General features: G+C 46.0%; 1 protein-coding gene across 1 annotated transcript in view; it reads right to left on the bottom strand.

Annotated features, from left to right (window-relative positions):
* Positions 1-5,453: 5,453 nt before the first annotated feature.
* ANO2 (anoctamin 2) overlaps positions 5,454-20,378 on the bottom strand; it is a 376,891-nt gene continuing 361,966 nt past the window's right edge. Inside the window, exons 21-25 of the mRNA XM_030804747.1 lie at positions 18,972-19,124; positions 18,562-18,614; positions 16,449-16,630; positions 8,322-8,427; positions 5,454-6,337 (exon numbers count right to left, since the gene is read on the bottom strand). Coding sequence (XP_030660607.1) covers positions 6,068-6,337; positions 8,322-8,427; positions 16,449-16,630; positions 18,562-18,614; positions 18,972-19,124 — 764 coding nt within the window. The 3' untranslated portion in view covers positions 5,454-6,067. The remainder of the gene's footprint in view (positions 6,338-8,321; positions 8,428-16,448; positions 16,631-18,561; positions 18,615-18,971; positions 19,125-20,378) is intronic.

The following is a 20,378-nucleotide window of genomic DNA, read 5'->3' as shown; positions in this document are numbered from 1 at the left end:
ATTCCCTTTCTATTTTTCTTAACAATGACTAATCTACTTGCAAGGTTAGAATATTGTGCTGGGAAGATTAGCAAAACAAAAGACTCCTATTTCTCTTACTGAAAAGCAAAATTAGGCCATTTTATTGAGCAGAGATGTAGTGGCAATTTTCTGCATCTTTAAAAGCTTTCTTGAGGATAGAATAATGCCATTATCACAAGTAGGATATAGTAGACCCTTTGGATTTGGAAGGGCTGTGAAGGAGAGCATGTGAAGGAAAGTCTCATCTCTTACTTTATACTATTCTTTTTCACAAAGAGCACATGAAGAAAATACCCTTAAGATTATTTATTTGAATCAACCATCAAGTTGATTTCATTTATTTTTGTTTTTCATAAGAAAAGAATGGTGAAATCACTCAGTGAGACAACCCTTCATAATAATGTCTACCTGGGGCTGGTAGACGTCTCTCTGTTAACTAAGTCTAGCAGTTAGTGTGTGTGGAGTGATTGCAATTGTACATGAAAATAAGTGAATGGAAAAAAAGACTGATTGCAAATTAGTTCTTGGAGGTACAATTCAGGTCATTTAAACTTTTTAATTGACATTTTATTTCTTGCATTTTCTGAGTCTTCAATGAGCATGGATCACTTTTATAATTAAACAAAATAAATGCTGTTACAAATCAATGAATGTTATTGTACATATACCATAGGAACACAATTAAACTGAAATATTAACTACTATTATTTCTAGAAAAGAGGAATTGGATAATGAGCAATTTCTTTTTCTTTCTTCAGTGTTTCAGATTTTTGCTCACAATTTTTTTTTTTTGCATGTCACAATGGAATAAAAAATTTTCATTATTTGCTTAAAGAGCTCAGGGAAGGAATCTTCATTGTTTGCTTTATTTTTATTTTTATTTTTTTATTTTTTATTTTTTTATTATTATACTTTAGGTTTTAGGGTACATGTGCACAATGTGCAGGTTTGTTACATATGTATCCACGTGCCATGTTGTTTTGCTGCACCCATTAACTCGTCATTTAGCATTAGGTATATCTCCTAATGCTGTCCCTCCCCCCTCCCCCCACCCCACAACAGTCCCCGGAGTGTGATGTTCCCCTTCCTGTGTCCATGTGTTCTCATTGTTCAATTCCCACCTATGAGTGAGAACACACGGTGTTTGGTTTTTTTGTCCTTGTGATAGTTTACTATCCATGTCCCTACAAAGGGCATGAATTCATCATTTTTTATGGCTACATAGTATTCCATGGTGTATATGTGCCACATTTTCTTAATCCAGTCTATCGTTGTTGGACATCTGGGTTGGTTCCAAGTCTTTGCTATTGTGAATAGTGCCGCGATAAACATACGTGTGCATGTGTCTTTATAGCAGCATGATTTATAGTCCTTTGGGTATATACCCAGTAATGGGATGGCTGGGTCAAATGGTATTTCTAGTTCTGGATCCCTGAGGAATCGCCACACTGACTTCCACAATGGTTGAACTAGTTTACAGTCCCACCAACAGTGTAAAAGTGTTCCTATTTCTCGGTATCCTCTCCAGCACCTGTTGTTTCCTGACTTTTTAATGATGGCCATTCTAACTGGTGTGAGATGGTATCTCACTGTGGTTTTGATTTGCATTTCTCTGATGGCCAGTGATGATGAGCATTTCTTCATGTGTTTTTTTGGCTGCATAAATGTCTTGTTTTGAGAAGTGTCTGTTCATGTCCTTTGCCCACTTTTTGATGGGGTTGTTTGTTTTTTTCTTGTAAATTTGTTTGAGTTCATTGTAGATTCTGGATATTAGCCCTTTGTCAGATGAGTAGGTTGCAAAAATTTTCTCCCATTCTGTAGGTTGCCTGTTCACTCTGATGGTAGTTTCTTTTGCTGTGCAGAAGCTCTTTAGTTTAATTAGATCCCATTTGTCAATTTTGGCTTTTGTTGCCATTGCTTTTGGTGTTTTAGACATGAAGTCCTTGCCCACGCCCTTGCTTTATTTTTAAATTGAAAGTGCACCTACCATGTCTTCACCCAGGTTAGGAGGTCCGTTGGAAAGTTCTCTTTACTTAGCTTAAACCCCTACCGCTGCTGCAGTAAAGCAAGCACGTCTGGTGGTCTGGCTAGTAACATGAGTGCTACTGAGACTTTGGGCCTGGGGATGGGGGCAAATTACAAAATTCCTATATTCCTTCTAGTGGAAAAGGAGAAGAAAGTTGAATCCCTCCCGAGTGTAAATCTGTCTATGGTCTGTGATATAGTGAAGTACACATTTGGTCTTCATCCTTGTTTCTTGACATGTAACTCCTAAAATCAGTGGAATCCCAAAGTGAAGTGTCATTTTGTATGCTAATGAGTTGATGGCTGGCAGACCCTGGGTAGCTTCAGGATGGGGCTGGTCACCAGAAAGACGGAGGCAGCATTAGAGGGTTGAGACTTTCAGCCCCACCCCCAGCATGTGGAGAGGGTAGAGGGGCTGTAGGTTAAGTTGCTCAAGGATGGCCAGTGATTTAACCAATCCTGCCTACTGATGAAGCTTCCAAAAAAACAAAAATGAGTGGGTTCCAGAGCTGCCAGATAGCAGAACACCTGGAGGTTCCTGCAGGTGGCAGCCAGAGAGCCCGTACCCTCACTCCCAACACCCTTACCTTGCTCTTCTTTTTCCTTTTGCACAGCAGCGATCATCTTCTGACCCACTGCGTATTAATAGTTTATCTCACTGTTGCTCTGCCTCTCTGACCCACACACAGGGCATAAGCTCCGGAGGGCAGGAATCTGTGTTTTGTTGGGTGATATATCCAAGGCGCCTCCCAGAGGCTGACACATAGTATGGGGCTCAGTACACACTTTTTTGTTTTTTTTTTTTTTTTTTTTTTTTTTGAGATGGAGTCTCGCTCTGTCCCCCAGGCTGGAGTGCAGTGGCGCGATCTCGGCTCACTACAAGCTCCACCTCCTGGATTCACGCCATTCTCCTGCCTCAGCCTCCCCAGTAGCTGGGACTACAGGTGCCTGCCACCATGCTCGGCTAACTTTTTGTATTTTTAGTAGAGACGGGGTTTCACTGTGTTAGCCACGATGGTCTCGATCTCTTGACCTCGTGATCCACCCACCTCGGCCTCCCAAAGTGCTGGGATTACAGGCGTGAGCCACCGCGCCCAGCCTCAGTACACATTTTTGAATGAATCTATGTTTATTGGAATAAAACGACTGATGAGACACACGTAGTGAAAAAAGATGAAAAGACAGCATTTATAGCATGAAAGGAAAATAAAAACTCAGGACCCCAAAGCAATCTGCAAAAAGGAAAAGATGAAGCTGAAAGCTGAGTCACGCAAGAAACTGTCTTTCCTTTTGTTCCTAAGCAGAGAGCTACACAGAAAAGGCTAGGTAGTTCCACAGGAAGCTACTCTATGTTCACCTTACGTAAAATGCCGATTTACTGAGCACCAGAAAAACACACAATCGGCTGTTCTCCTACCTCCTCCTTTTCTCTTGTAACATGTGGATTCGGTAATGAGATCACACCCTCCCTCTTACCCACCCCCAGCCCACTTTTTCCCTTTAAATATTGAAGCCCTCAACTTCATCTTCAGAAAAAGGCACAGACCACAGACCTTCTGTGATTCCGTGTTCTTTCCTTCTGGGGATGTCCTTCATCTTGGCAAAATAAACTTCCAAATTGATTGAGACTTGTCTCAGATACTTTTATGCTTTAAAATAGCATAATTGTGATTGAAAGAAATTAGATGTGTGTGAGGGGGAATGAGAGTCTCTAAGACACAGCAAGTGCCAATGCCCATTATAGATTTGGGGATTGTGGGTGATTTTATTTGCTTCATTGTTTGTTGGACTATCTGAGCATTTCTTGGTATGCAAGCTTAACCTTTATGATGACACAAAAATGTTTCTTTTAATTTAAAAAAGGAAGAAAAACAGGTGGGTCCTGAACCAGCCATGAGCAGCCAATGGGCCTGGAGATAGCACGGTTGGAACCAAGTGGGTGTCTTGGTGGTGGAGGCAGCCCTTGACCTTGACCATGGACTGACACTGCTTCCTGCAAATATCAACACCACCCACACTGGCAGTCATCCCTGGGGATTGCTTCCTTTGATGGGCCTGGCATCTCCATGTCATCAATGCTCCTCGCAATAACATCTTCCTCCCACTGGTCACTGCACTCTCCCCAAATCAGGTAAAGCCTATTGTCAAATGATGCAATGTTCCATACTGCTGTAGTTTGAACCTCAGCTCAAGTGGTAAGTTTGCATATTAAGATGTGAGAGGCTGGCTACAGTGGCTCACACCTGTAATCCCAGCACTTTGGGAGGCCAAGGCGGTCAGATCACCTGAGGTCGGGAGTTAGAGACCAGCCTGACCAACATGGAGAAACCCGTCTCTACTAAAAATACCAAATTAACCAGGCATGGTGACGCATGCTACTCAGGAGGCTGAGGCAGGAGAATCGCTTGAATCTGGGAGGCGGAGGTTGCGGTGAGCCGAGATTGCACTGTTGCGCTCCAGCCTGGACAAGAAGAGTGAAACTCCGTCTTAAAAAAAAAAATTTTTTTTGAGGAAATTAAAACTGGTTGTAGATTTCCGGTACAGGAGTGGCCTGGTACACATTAGCCTACTGCTCTCACTAAGAGCTGTATCTATGTCCTATTAGCCCCACAAAAGAAGCCGCTTTCCTGAGCAAGGGTTGGCAGTCTTCCTAGGAGGAAACCAGAAACGTGGCGGGCAGCACTGGTGACCAGCCAGCACCTACAGTCCCGCACATTGCCAGGTGTGCTCAAACAGCAGAACCATAGCTCTCATTTTTCCTCTGGAGTACCATCCCCCCTGCAGCTTCCACTCAGGCATTCCGTTGGACTCTAGTCAGGCTGACCTGCAAGGAACTAGGATGAAGCGATTGTGCAACAGATTTCTGGGCAGCAGGTGGGCCTGAGGTGTATGAACGGCAATGATGAGTGATGTTTGGCCCGTGCTTCCAACTTTACATCATGATCTCAGCACAGCACTCTGGGAAGCTGCTACCAATTGATTATGTTAGTATTGCAAGATGTAACCTCTTCACCGTCGGGGTTTGTCATTCATTTGTGTTTAGAATGGTAAACCCCTTACCTCCTGTGCCTTCACACTTCCTGTCTACTTGTCTTACCTAACATTTCTCCATAGCACTTATTACTAACCAAAACTGTACATTTAGCTTACTGTCTGTCTTTCCCCAGGATGTGAGCTTCAGGAGGCAGAGACTTTGTCTCCTTTATCTTCTGCTCTATCTCCAGCCTGAGAACAATGCCCTGGCACATAGCAGAAGCTCAATAAATATCCAGAGGGGAGGGGAGGCAAGGGGAGGGGAGGGGGGAGGGGAGGAGAGGAGAGGAAAGGAAAGGAAAGGGGGAGGGAGGGAAGGAAGAAAGGAAAGGGAGAGAGAGACAAGGCACCAAAGACAACAGGTGCATCTTTATAAAGAATGTGTCCATTTATTATTTTAAATCTGAACTTTCATAAAATAATGGTTATCTGCATTTAGCTCCAAACGTTTTTGTGACGTGAAGTGGAGACAAGCCCAGGTTTGGACCTTTGCACCTTACTATCAGGTTCAGCCCTGTAACTTAATTTGCATCTGCTGAGACTGTGGCAGCCCCATTCCAAGTGACTCAGTTTTCTTGTAGTGATAGGTAGGGGATGCTGTGCTCCTGACTGCATTTCTCTTACAGCTGGCCAAAGTCAGAAACGATGGTGAAGTACAAGAGGGTGCCCCAGGGCACATGGGAATGCTCGCGGTGCCTGAGAACTCTGGGGTGGAGAGACCCCAACGGGGTTCCAATCCCTCAAAAGGATGCAGCTTAAAAGGGGACCTAAAAGAAGCTTAAGCTTGAAGTTTCTGAGATGTAGCATCATTTATCTTCCTTCCTACACTCTTCTCTCAGGCTCTTTCTTTTTACACATACTCCCTCTTCAAGACCCCATCAAGCCAGGCCCCTGCAGACAGACAGCACGCCATGTGGGTGCAGGAACATGCTTACGTGCACGTGCGTGTCTCTGCTGCCGTGCCCTCCTCTGCTGCAGGCGGAACTGCTCACACGTTGGTGTGCTGAGAGCCTGACGACATCATGCTGCCCGGCTGGCTTTGGCTCGAAGGTGCTGAGCTGGCTGCCCGGCTCCTGCTTCGATCCCCACCTCCTGGGCTCCTCAGGACAGGCTCATCCATCAGCTTGAGCTTCTCGTGCTCCTCTTTCAGGAAGAAGTCCACTAATAAGCTCTTCTCTTTCTTGATCTGGTCGCTGATGTCCGTGGGGATGTCTGGAATCATCCAGTCCACGAGGACGCTCAGGAACATCACGAGGTTCTGCAAAAAGCCAAGGAGAGAGGGGCTGAGTTGGAGAGGCCTGGCCTGGGCAGGTGGTGGCCCTGGAGCAGAATGCCTCCGTGTCAATCCTGGCTTTTGCAACTTACCAGCCCAGTGATTGCAACCAATAAGCATAACTCCACCTCGGTGTCCTCACCCATAAAATGGAGCGGTAACACTGCCTACCCTGGAGTGGTTGTCAGGATGAAATGGGTTAATTACATGTGGAGCATCTGTGGCCGTGCCTGGCACAGAGCAGGACTCCGTCAGTAGTAGCTACTGCTTCTTCCCTTCCCCAGGACTTGTGCCCCCACACCATCCTCAGAGTGTTCCCATGTGTCCAGTTCTTGCTTCTTGGCCTCTAAGCCTCCAGGCCCTCCCTGCTTTAGAAAACGGAAAGTGGCTTTCTAGCAAGTGGCCACAAAGCCCAGTGGCTTCTCCTGGGCTGTCACTGTGCCACTTGCTCCTCTCCTCCCTCCACCTGGCTCTCTCTATCCTCTAAACGAGAGACAGATTTGAGGTTTTTGCATTGACTTTGGGCCTTTGCTGACCCCACCCGCTGCTGACATTCACCTTACACTGCAGCCACCTCGGCTAACCCTGCCTGTCTGGGAACCCCTGCGTCCAGCTTGCCTCGATTGGGTCTAGGCTTTTGACACACACTTGCAGTGGTCTTCCTTCTGGCTGCTAAGCCACATCCCTTTGCTGGTGCACACAGTCGGCCAGGACTACCTTTTCCCCAGAGCACTTACTGTCTCAGTGAATGAGTACAGGACAACACCTGGCATGGCTCAATGAATGCATCTGATTCCCATCCATTTCCCCAAGCCACACTTCACCCAGCTTTACCCAACACACTCCTCCCACTGTGATACTCTTCTCTGGCTGCCAGTTACATGCTCACATGCCTTTTCCCCTGAGACTGGGACTGAACCCTTGAACCCTACATGTTCTTAGGGGTTCAGGGGAAGACGCTGGGGACCAACTGCTGCTTCCAGAGGCTCCTGGGCATCTTGGGTGCTTGGGAGCTGCTTCACCAAGTGACACACTCTTCCACTGAATCCACTCCTTCCGGTGTGAGTGAAATGTGACATGTGACATACGGGAAAGTGAGGAGACTCCTGGGGGTGGGGCAGCAGGGGATGTCTGAGCAATCATTCAAACATATCGCCTCCATCTCGCCACCATCTCTCCAGAGGAAGAATGGCTGTCTTCTTTAGGTGAAAGACTAGCCGATGGGCTTCTCCACTTTCTGGGCTGGGGTCTGGGGGCAGGATACTTTAGAGCCCCCCAGAGATCTGCCTTCAGGGAATACAAAAGCCTGAGGCAGCCGAAGAGAAAAGGATCTGGGCTCATTCTCCAGCCCTGCTTGAAGACCCGGGGCACCCAGAGTGGGAATTGGGGGCCCTCGAGCTCAGAGAATCTCAGCAATGCAATTGGAGCTGTGGCTATTGTCCCAGATAGGAATCACCGGGCTCGAGTTTGCTATTCATTCAGGGATGGCTCGATGGCTCTGGGGGCCCTTCTCACCAGATGTCTCAGTGGCTAAAACAACACTAACAAAGGAGGGAGCCCAGAGTGCAAGAAGAAAGGTTCCAAACCTGAGCTCTTTCATGGCTGCAGAGATGAGACGGGGCTGTTTGTCTGCCCCAGGCTGGGACTCTGGTTTCAATGGCCCTTTTCCTTTCTTTGCCTTAGGTTTAAACAGGAATCTCTCTCTGCCCTGCAACTCACGCCACATCTGTCTTGTAACCTTACACTGTGTTTTATTCTCTGTCTGCAAAGTCCACCCGTTAAAGAAAGCCCTCTCAAGAGTCTTCCTGCTTCACTCAGGAATGGAGCCCTCACTTCTACCTGCCACACTTGAAGCTTTCTTATGTCACAGAGGAGTACCACGGGAACCTGGCAGTAGGTGCAATGAGTGCAGTGTCCTTGCTCCTGCAGCCCAGATTCTAATGGGCTATTCCCTATCCCAGCAACTCACCTGGAAGATTATGACAAAAGCCAGACGGGCAGACAGAACAAACCAGTACTGTTTCGAAAACTCATAAGGGTTCGGGGCCCATGGCGGCTCTCGGTAATCCTTAAACCTGCCCAAAAAGAGAAATGTGGTGTTAAGATCGGGAGCGGATGGAGAACAGGGTGGTCCTTCTCTGGGTGAAACCTCAAGGGCTGGCTAGAGCATCAGGCATGTATGCCCTTGGTGTTGACTTGGGAAATAGGGGGAAGTCGGGGGAATCTATGGCCTAACCAACAAATTTCCAAAAAGGACTAAAGTCCAAAAGAGCCAATGTCAGCCTAGAAATGTCCTAAAAAGACGCTTCTACTACCCTTTCCAACAGCTCCCAAAGCTTACTTTGGTGTCAGGCACCAACTCCCAAAGGAGCCCAGGGCATCTGAGGGTAGTCCAGGCCAGTGGGTCCACCTGGGCCTCCCACTAGCCTGTGGCCTCTGTGTGGGTAGGGGAGACCCAGACACCCTGAATGGTGCTCTGCAGCCGGGGGGGGGGGGGGTCGGGGAAGATGCAGACACCAGCAGGCAGTCTTGGGCTTCTTCCCCTTCCAGATGCTTCAAGACTACGGCCACTAGAGGGGCTGGCCTTGCTTCGTGGCTACATTCTTGAACCAAAAAGAAGGCCGATCCAGACCAAGCTGGAGGCTGAGTGAACTTGGGATGGGAGGGTCATTAAGCATCACAGTTGATCAGTATTCTGTTTTGCCAATCATCTTCCTGATCTGTCTGCATGGTTTAAACCACAAAATGTTAACGCCTGACGTGAGCTCATGCCTCTTTCTCAGACCCATAGAGAAGCCTTGGGTTTTCCCTCACCCTTGCCTTTTCACCCCCATTCCAGAATGATTCATGTGAAAACTAGCTCATTTTCTCAGACTCACATTTTTCTAAGCCTGGAAAAATGACAAGGGGCTGGTACCAGAACTATGACCCTTCCTGGAACAGTTTTCTCCATGGAATTCAAATCTTTGCTCGTCCTGGGCCAGAGAAAGAGGTGGGTGGTGTCAGGCCACCAAGCAGTGATAGGGACCCTGCCCTGGTCAATCCCTGAGCAAAGGGTTTTTCTGGAAGGTTTCACATTTCATCTTCATGACAACATCCTCAGGCAGGCATTGTTACCCCAGCATAACACAGGAGGAAACTGAGGCTTGGAGAAGTTGAAGTGTGTGGCCAGAGTCTCGTGACCAGTAAAGGTGGAGTCAGGGTAGGAATGCGAGTCTGGCTGAATCTGGGCTTTCTTCCCATTACCACAGGGCATCTTACCAACGGCCACAGTTTAGGGGACATTCACAAGTAGGTGCTCTTTGGTCCCTTCTCCTGCCATAAATGAATTAGCTGCTCTAAAAGGCCCATGCAAAAGCCAGTTTGTTTTCCATTGTCTAAAGAGAGATGAGAGAAGAGGAAAAGAGACGCACACACAAAGATAGAAAAGGGCGCAGTGATAGAGTCAGCAACAGAAAGACACAACTGAGAGGTGGACACTGGGGACTGGACTAGGGTTTGGCAGGAGGCCAGGAGCTACCCTCTCCCTGCCCGACTCCCCCTCTCCCAACAGCTGATCACAGCTGCCGCAAGCTTGGTTTGACATCCGGATGAAAAGCAAAGCTAACTGCAGCCCAGCAGAGCACCACGGGATTCATCATAACCATCCTCAGCTGAGGACAGAAACATGGCCAGCTCCAGATTATCCTTGCTGATGGGAAAGAGGGAGAGCGTGGATAAATGAATAAGAACATCTTGGGGTGGGAAAAACCTCAGACTCACCTATCCTCCTATCGCCCCCAGACAGGACGCCATGGCAGCACCAATTTATCTCACTCTTCTAGAGACCTCCAGAGGAGGGTGCCACACACACGCACATGTGTGCACACACGCACACTCCTTACCATGGGGAAATCCTCCCCCAGGTTCAGCCCAATCCCTACTGCTACAATGAAAGTCTATTTCTCTTGTTCTCTAGCTCCATCTCTGCAGGAACAGCTGCTCACTGACCTCAGTATGCGAGCCACTGCTCACCCCTCTTTTTTCCAGTCTGAAAAGAATCCATAAATAATCTAATTCTGGTTCCACCTCTGCTATTAACTCACCCCAGCTTTTAGAAATGTCACTTTGTCCTCCCTCAGTGTCTAAAACATGTTTTAACAAGCATATCCACCTAATCGAGGATCTGCAGAAAGATTAACACAGAGATCTGTTCAGAAAACTCTACTTGAAAATAGCTCGATGCAGATAGGCTAAGCGTGGTTCCGTTAGGAACTGATGGTAAGCCATGCCACAGAAAAGAACAGTGAGCAATTTAATATTCATCTGTTCACATTTCTTTCCAAAGCTAACTTTATAAAAACTATCACCTACAGTGGGAAATACATTTTACATTCATGCACATACACAGACTGCAATAAAAATTACACAAAACATACTTTGCTGTGTGCAATGCACTAGAATGCACTAGTATTTTCCTATTCTACTCTGTCCGATCCTAACCCACCCTATGCTTTTTTATTTTTTTGAGATGGAGTCTCGCTCTGTCACCCAGGCTGGAGTGCAGTAACGTGATCTCGACTCACTGCAACCTCCGCCTCCCAGGCCATTCTCCTGCCTCAGCCTCAGTCCCTCAGCTGGGACTACAGGCGCCCGCCACCACACCTGGCTAATTTTTTGTATTTTTAGTAGAGACGTGGTTTCACTGTGTTAGCCAGGATGGTCTCGATCTCCTGACCTCCTGATCCGCCCGCGCTGGCCAACACACCCTATTCTTTAATATGCCGATCATGACCCACTAAAGTGATTTAATAATTCACTAACGAACCATGACTCATAATTTGAAAAATCTTGATTCTCCTAAGCCTCTACCACCAGGTAAATGACTCGTTGTTTACATTCCAATGTAAGTTCAGATTTCACAATTGTTTTTAAATTTTACCCTAAGAAGTCAGGCTAATCAAATGTTTCACTGAGTAACTTAGAAGACACTACTTAAACAAAGAGATAATTAGCTTTAAGAATAGAAGTGTTCACCAAAGAGAGTGGCTAATCAACCTAATTATTTCCACCACCGTGATGCTGAGTGTTTTGTTTCTAAACCCAGTGCTTAGCACCGGCAACAGTTTGTGCTTTGGAGGCAGCAGGTGAGGGGTTGAAAGCCCTGTCCAGCTCTATAGTTCTCTGTCCTCTTGCAAGTTACCTAACCTTCTGATGCCCAGCTTTCTCATCTATAAAATGGGCCTGAACTTTCCATCACAGAGTTGTTCTGAAGACAGAGGGTCAACGCCGGGTGCTCCGCACACTATCTGGCCCATCAGAGGAACCCAATAAACAGCAACTATTCTTTCTCTTTTTACTGGAGGTTACTTATGGAATACTCCTTTTCTGTTAAAAGAGGACAGAGCACGTAGACCGTGGCTTCCAGTTCCTCCTAGCTTTCCAGGAGGATTTTTGAGCATGCAAGCACTAAATGCTGCAAGTTTTAGTGCAAATCAGGAGTCAGCCAAGGGCACAGCCGCACAGGGCTTCTCTCAGGACCTCTGTCCAGGTAAACAAACAGCATGGAATGAGCAAGTGCTGGCTGGTGGGTGGAGGCCGCCAGACAGCTCCACAACAGACCTGTTCCCGTGGCTTGGGGAGCTCGGGTCTCCCAAAGTCCCACTGAGTTCCCCAGCACTGGGTGAGCCCCCACATCTGGTCAGCCTCCTGCAGCTGCCAGCCGTGGCGCCCAAAGAGAAGCAGAGTTTTATCCCCGGCATATTATTTTAGGGACATTCCTGGATCTCACCCTCACCCCTCCAGTCCTTCATTTTCCTTGAGGCTTAACATAAACTTTGAGAGTTCCCCTGAGTTTTCTAATAAGGAGAGACTTCCAATAATGAGACAACCAGCCTGTCTAAAAAGCTAGTCTGCTTCTGCAGCAGCTATGCCAGTTACTACCTGTAAGAGACCAAGGAAGTCATTCCACATTTCTGAACCTAGGTCCCTGATCTACAGAGTGGAACTCCCAAAATGTGTATCCCAGCACTGAGCACAGAGGAGCTGTCTCAGTCCCAGCCAGGAGTGAATAATAGATGTGTGTGCATGTATGTCTGCTTGTGTGTATACCTTGCATGTTAAAGGAAGACACTGTGAGAAGTAAGTAAGACAATCTATGTGAATATGATTTCCGGAGCTTCTGCAGAAAATGAACACAATGGTTTCTTCTGGGATAGAACAGCTTGCGTGGGGGCTGAGAAGTGACCCTTTTCTTCTTAGATACATACACAATATGTGTCTACGAAATTAGTTACTTTTATAATTAAAAAGTTCAAAATGGTAAAAGATGAATGTAATTAATGGCAATACAGAGTTGATTCAAGTACATTCTTATATGAAGCTTTCATGAGCAAAATTATAGTGTTAATTTGAACATACATATAATAAATGAAACTGATACAGAAATCAACATTATGTTTTAGCTTTAAAATTATGTTAATGTTTTGTCTAGATTGTTCTAACTTTGTGAAAAATCACAATGATTGAATTGAGTTTGTACATGACTTAAATAAGATTTCCATTAACTCAAAATATCTTTCATTATAAAACAAACCCATGAAACAATACCTTAAAAGTTCTACAAGTTAATACTATGTTAATGCTTAGAAAATTGCCTAGAAAACATTCACCCGTAAGTATCACCCTATTACTGTTGGAAGGATGTCTGGGGTTGGGCAGGGGTTAGGGTGGAGGCAAAATAGAGGTGGAGTGGTTGCCTGTAATGTTTAGAATTTTTGTAGAACTAGATTAATAAATGACATATCATTAAACCGGAAGTAAAAAAAAAAAAAAAGAAAAGAATCTTTGAAGATTTGTTATTCCAAAGTCCCCATTTTTACAGATGAAAAAACCGAGGTGCAGAGAGGAGAGAGACTCAAGGCTCAGCTGTCCTCATCCTGTCCTCACTTGCAGGGTGACTAGTGACAGTGACATCTGCCACAATTCATCACAAAACAAAATCACTGTGGGCAGGGACGGCGCTGAAGTCAACGATCAGTAACAGCTTTTTAATGAGCTTTTGTTATGTAATGAATCAGCTAGTAAATGCATTTCTCAACTCCAAATAGTGGCTATTTTAATAGCCCCAGTGGAAATTCATGTCATGTTAATGCTGAACACAGCTACATACAATATTTCATACCATCTGAGCTACTTAAAACTGCCTTCTGGAATTGGTCCTTAACAAAGGAAAATAGTACAGGCAATTAGGAACTAATGAGTAGCATGTCATCCAGTGGTTGATAAGAATCAAGAAAGGCGGCACCCAGAAAAGCTAACAGCCTCCGGTTTCGGTGGGAAGCAGATGGGAGGCAGCCATGGGCTGGAAGGGAACACACCTCCTCAAAGACTTTTCTCAGGATACGGGGTATGTAAGCCCTTAGGACCTGCAGGAAAACCTGGCAGAAGCCATCCACAGAAGCTGCTGCTGGATGCTCAAAAACACCTCCAAGCAGACCCACTGGGTCGACAATGCCCAGATAGGCTCTTCGAGCTCTGAGACAAGATACCTCTGCTCCCTTCCAGCTGAGCTGAGAAGTCAAGCCCACATCCGTCCTCCAGGACGTGGCAGCCCCTCGACCCTGTCAAATGGCTGCTAATCATGCCTGCAGATTGATGTCACAGGACTGTTTACGGAGCAGCCCTGCCAGAGCAGTCAGATGACTGAGGCAAGCATCGCTCCAAAATGCTGGGAATGCATCTCAAACGGGCAGCCGGAGACTTGTCCTAACTTTTATTGCTATTTTTAAGATACCTCTATCCCTGGCAAGGCTGGGTTGGAGCCGGAGACCTCAGTTTTATTTGACCACATTTATCTCCAGAGGTCACTGAAAGCTAAGAATAAGAAGGGTCAACAAGTTCCCAACGCTATTTGCCAGAAAATCATGGCAAACCACGTTTCCCACCACGGAAGCAGTTTTAACCGGCTCTAGGAGTAGCTGAAGAGTTATCTCTGTTTCTCAAAATATTTCTCTATCATAGTCCCTTCTCCTCCTCCTCCCCTCTCTCTTTCTTCTCTCTCTCTCTCTTCCATGTACATATATATGTATATGGAATTATCTCAAGAATCTCAATTCCTGACTTACAAAGACATCCATAGAGGTTATGCCTCTGCTTTCTAAATCTCCAGAGGACTGAGTGACCCAGACAAGTTCACACAGCAGGCAGTGGATAGGACTCACATGAGGCAGAGATTTCCATCAACAACCCTTATCAATCTAGGAAACGCAGCTCCCAGAGCACACCTATTTGACATATTATGTCTAGATCACATGCTAACCCTATTTTCTGAACATCTACCTACATTTCACAGTAGGGCATCTCTTTATGTTAAACATAACCCTCAGTGTAACCCAATAGTCTTCACACTGTAAGCAGACACATAACACCAATAAAAAGCTTGACCTCATCACTGCCCTCTGAAACCCCTGCAGTGGTATCCTGTGGCCCTAACAGAGACTCCACGCACCTCAACAGGCCCAGCATCCTCTCCTTAATAGGGAGTTCATTTTTTCTTTCAGCCTCCTCTCTCATGGCTTACCGCTCTCGCCTGAGCCTGTCTCCCCGGAACACAGTGTTCTCGCGGAACCTCCGTCACCACCTGACACACCCCTTGCTGCCCCATGGCCCACCACCCTCCCCACTCCACTTACCAGCCAGGCTGACGTGGCCATATGAGAGAGGAGTTTCAATGTCATCGTCTCTGTGGCCATTCTGGTACTGTTCATTCTTCAGGTTTCACTCCCTTGAAACATCCCCTAAACACTTAAGTCTGGGTTAGGTGCAGGGCCTCCCTCGTCAGGGATCCCTTAGCTCTCTGCTGTTGCCCTACTGTCAATCATTAAAGCTATATTTCAATTTTAATTCCTTGTTTACTTACTTGTCTGCTCCATCCCGAGTTCTTGCTCCCTATTATATAACCAATGCCAAGCCTTTAGTAGGGTCTCAAAAATATTTGCCTAATGAATCTGTAATCCTCACTGGTACTGAGAGAGAGGAAGCAAAAATGATGGATGCTTCAAAGTCACTTCAGCTTGATTTTGCGATGATTTCCTGACACTAAACAAGTCCAGTGTTTTTCTATTGCATCACATTATAATTCCCGTCAGATTTCAGGACTTCCCGTTACGTACTTTATCCCATCTCCTCAAATTCAACAACCTTTTGGCTGATGCTGTCGTAGGAGTTTCTACATTTACTGTATTTCCTTTATTAATCCCTTTACTGTGTCCCCTTGCTAACCATATCGCCTAGCCCCAAGTCTTTATCCAACAACCCACATTTGTCCCCACCCCATGGCTTTGCCCATGATGACTCCCCACCTAGAATGCTTTTCTTTTCTCTCTTACAACACCTAGCAGCCCCTCCAGGAGGCCCACCCTTTCCATTCTAGTCCCTCAAGTAATCTCCCTCTCCTTTGAGCACCCACAATGTATGGTCCATACTTAAGCTCACCAAATAACCTGCTATTTCGTATCTGTTCTGTTTATTTTCTTCTCAACCAGACCATAGCCCCCTTGATGGTGAGGACAAGCCTCTTTGTCTGCTCCATAGTATCTAGAAAAAGGCAGTCCATAAATATTTTTTGAGTCATCCAAACTGACTTATAACAATTGATTCATAACAACTGCAGAGAGAGCAGGAGACAGAGGGAAAGGAGAACGATGTACAGTCATGTGTTGCCTAACAATGGGGATATGTTCTGAGACGTGCATCATTAGGTGACTTTGCAAACATCACAGAACGTGCTTATACAAATCTAGATGCTATATAGCCTACAACACCTAGGCTATAAGGTATAGTCTATTACTCCCAGGCTACAGACTTGTACGGCATGTTACTGTGTACTGAATACTGTAGGCAGTAATATAGTGGTAAGTATTTGTGTACCTAAATATATCTAAATACAGAAGATGTATGGTAAAAATATGGTACTATCATCTTATGGGACAATCGCCATATATGTTGTCCAAAACATCGTCGTGTTGGGCAGGGCTGTCATTCTAGGTCATCCCCATAATTATTTGGATCTATTGCATCTGGTCCTCTGCTGCCCTCCTCCTGATGATTACTTTACCTGCAGAACTGAACCTCCTGGTCAAACTGTGAGTTTTCTGGCCGCGTCCCCTCCTTCAGCTGGCTGACGTTGAAAAAGGAGAGGGTGTGGTTGACAAAGCCATGCAGAGTCCCATTGTGACTGTAGGAGTACTGGTACACCAGGCGGGGGATAAAGTCGGAGGTGATCGCAATGACAAAAGCCTGAGGGACAGAACCATAAGCACTGAGTGGCCAGGATTGATGCTGAAAAGGACTGTCCGCTCTTAGGCTCTCCATCAGAAGGAGCTGCTCTGACTGACACAGAAGCTCATGCAGCATGCTCAGGTCCCTAAGCTCATGCGGCTGAGTCACATGCCTTTTCCATGTTTGATGTGTGTAAGTACAGTAAATCCACCAGACAGTGGCTGTCAAAAGAGCACACATCAACCACTGCAGCAAAGGATGCTAAGTCAGTTTGGACCATTTGGTGCTGGGAGGATTAAACCACTTCTGAAATATCTGACATAGCTGTTGAGCAAGCCAAAACAGGGTGCATGCTTTCCTGAAAAAATTACCTATAGTGATGAGGGCACTACGTAAGTATAATGGGCAAGGAAACGGAATGCCCATGTACATCTGCCCCTGAGTGGTACCAGAAAGCCAGAAATACCAAGAATATGATTCCACAGTTTGCTTAATTTGACCATTATCTCTCAACACTTTTTAGCATGTCATGTAATAGAAGTTATTCTTGTATCCATTTTACTTAAGAAAACAGAGACACAGTAGAGAAAGAAACAGGTCCTGCTAGATGGAGCCACACACACCCAACACAGCATCTGGCATGTCTAAGTGCTCTATAAATGTCCATGGAGCAAACCAAATGACAAATAAATGATCGCATATTTGAACCCGGAGGTACTTTCTGCAAAGGAAGTCTTAAATCTTTTTGGCAGGTGTTTATACTGCATCCTGCACCAACAATTAAAGTCCTTTACCAAAATGTAGTTCAGATATTGTTCTCTAAATGTGTATGTGAATGTGAATGGCCCGAATCATATTTGAGAATGAATAACATCATAATCATAGCTACAACTTACTGGGCACTTGTTATATGTCCTTTCATCATGCCATTTAATTTCCCAAATGATCTTATTTGGTGGGTACTATTATTATCTCCCATTTGACAGATAAGTAAACAAGTCTTAAAGAGGCCAGGGAAGTAAGACTGCACGTCATTTCGTACTGTAGATGCAAAGTGATTAATACTCAGGGCTCTGTTCTAACAGACACAACTTCAAAGTAGCGGACTGATCTGTTTCCCAAATTGCACCTTATTTCTAAGCCTCGAGATGTGCACTTCCTACATCGCAACATCAAAATGCAGTGGGCTGACTTTCTCTGCCTCACCTCACACCTTCCAGCCATTTTATGTGATCTGGGTAGGAAATCAGATCAGAGTCAAATCACTGTTTGCCTCCCAAGGGAAAAGGGCTGTGGCTTTGTGTGCACTGAGCTGGCTGACACGTTCCTGGGAGGTGGGACAGGAGGCCCTTCCTGGCCACTGTCCATATAGAACACAGCAGAAAAGGAGCTGGCTGGGGCCTAGCAGGATTTCCTCTGCAGTGTAGACACGTCTGGCAAGCGAGTTAAGGAGGTCACCACAGGTGGGACCCTTCTTCTTCTATGTCCTATCTTAACCTACGCAGTGCCAGAGTCCACGGGGATAATTAAGACTTTGCACTGACAACCTGCAGGAACCGTAATTGGGGATTGTAGCCTGGGCAATGCTCCAGGTATTGTTTAACTCAGGAGTGGAATAAGAAGGGAAAGAGATGCACAGATACATAGAATTCTTTCCTCATTATTCTTGGCTCCGAGGAAAGATCTGATTTTGACCGTCAGGGCCAAAGTATGTATTCTGATGGATAATTATCTTTCTCTTTGTGAAATTAAAAAGAAACCTACACAGCCTCAGCGACAGCATGATGAGTTACAAGGCATTTGTGAGCTGTTAACCAGAGCGCTGTCACCAATAAAGCTCCAAATGGAAAAGGCTGGGAGGTGCAAGAGCCGGCTTCCCACTTTGAAGACTTCAGCTTCTCTGGAAGCCCTTCCCACAGAGCGAGTGTGTCATGAATGTAAGTACTCACGTTGCTGATAACAGAGAACTTGCCAATTCCAGAGAGAATGTCAAACCAGATTCCTACAAGACAGAAAAGAGAGCATCTGGCTCACGCCCACCCTCGGCCCAGTGATGACAGCGCTGAAGCTACAGGTGATGTTTTGCAGGTGAACTACGGAGCAGCTTTGCTGGGCCCCCCCAGAATGGGCTTTTCTGGAAAGGCTTAGGTAGCCCCCTGTCTGGAAGCTCAGATCACAAGTAGGGGTGGATAACGTGGTCTCAGAAGGCGTCCCTGCACTTCAGGATATGAGGATGAGGGGTCCAAAGGGAAGAGGGGCTTTCCCAGCCCTCTTGAATCCTGGTGTGGTGTGACTGTGGCCAGAGGGGACAGAATGGCAGAAGGATGGGCCTGGTGGGACCTCTAAGTGGGGCACATACCGATATCTTTGGTTCTTACAGCATCCGGCCGTCTCAGCTCTGTAACAAACTTCTTTGCATCGAGCCGCACTTCAATGACATTGTTGAGGAGGGCAAACACAGGTGCCAGGGGAAAGGAGGCCACGAAGAGGGTGACGAAACCAAACTGGATGACTGCGAGAGAGAACAGCATGAGGGCTTCGGCAGGAATAAGCAGGGCTCAGGTCCCTTCTGGCTTGCAGCTACGGCCCCTTGTCCTTTCTTCCTTGGGTCTCTTTCCCATATGGGGTAATTTTTAGTCTCTCTTTTCCTCCTGTGTCACATACACAGTATTTCTTTCTAAGTACCTGCAGGCCTGTTGGTCAATGCCATCACTTGGGAGCAAAGCTCTGGATTAGGCATGGTGGGGAGATACAAGAAAAAAAAGTCTTAATTCCTCCCTTCACCCTTTCCTGCCAGTCACTAATCCTACTGATCTAACTCAGGGGTTGGTAAGCTTTTTTAGTAAAAGGCCAGATCGTAATAAACATTTTTGGATTTGCAGGCCATATGGTTTTGTCACAGCGACTCAACTCTGCCATTATACAGTAAAAGCAGCTATAGACAGCACACCAACAAGTGGGCTTGGCTGAGTTCCAATAAAACTTTATTTACAAAAGCAATATATAAAGTGGCTAGATTTGGCCCACGGGCCACAGTTTGCCTTCCCTCGATATAGCTTTAAAAACCACCTCCCAAATTTGGACTCTGCTTTCCATGTCTACAGTCACTGCCTTTGTTTATAGAAAGTTTATTCATCCATCATGCATTTATGGAGATTATTTATAAATGTCAGGCCCTGTACCAAGTATTTAAGAAGGCAAAGGTCTGGTCTTGCCTGCAAGAAGCTGAGTTTGAAAGGGGAGAATTAAATGTAGGCAAACATGTGCAACAAGGTTTTATGTGTGCCAAGAGAGAATAAAGAATGTACTAGTGATAGAGAAGGCCCAAATGGAGGGGAACATAACATCTGTTCAGGGCAGGGACTGAAGGGGGTCTCCATACAGAGTCCCTGAGCACAGTCTGGAAAGATGGACTTGCAGTTTTCTTGGGGATTAAGTCAAAGAGACCTTCTAAGCTATGGAAGCAGTGTGAGCAAAAGCATGGTGGCACTGCCCATGCCCATCAGACAGCTGGAAAGAGTCCAGCCCTACCTGGACCACTGCAACAGCCTCCTGACGGGGTTTCTTGTCACCAGTCTCCCAGGATGCTAGAGTCTATCTGGCACACAGCCCCTGTCATCTGATTCTGTTATCTACCTGCTTATAAAAATTCCTGTTGGCTCCACTCTGTTCACTGAATATAATCCAAATTCCCTACCGCTGCATATAGGTGCTTTATAATCTGCCTCCAATCTGCCTCCCTAGCTTCATCTCCCAGCATCTCCCC

This window comes from Nomascus leucogenys, chromosome 23, assembly GCF_006542625.1.
Source record: "Nomascus leucogenys isolate Asia chromosome 23, Asia_NLE_v1, whole genome shotgun sequence".
Lineage (NCBI taxonomy): Eukaryota > Metazoa > Chordata > Mammalia > Primates > Hylobatidae > Nomascus > Nomascus leucogenys.
This window is presented reverse-complemented; position numbering and strand designations above follow the sequence as displayed.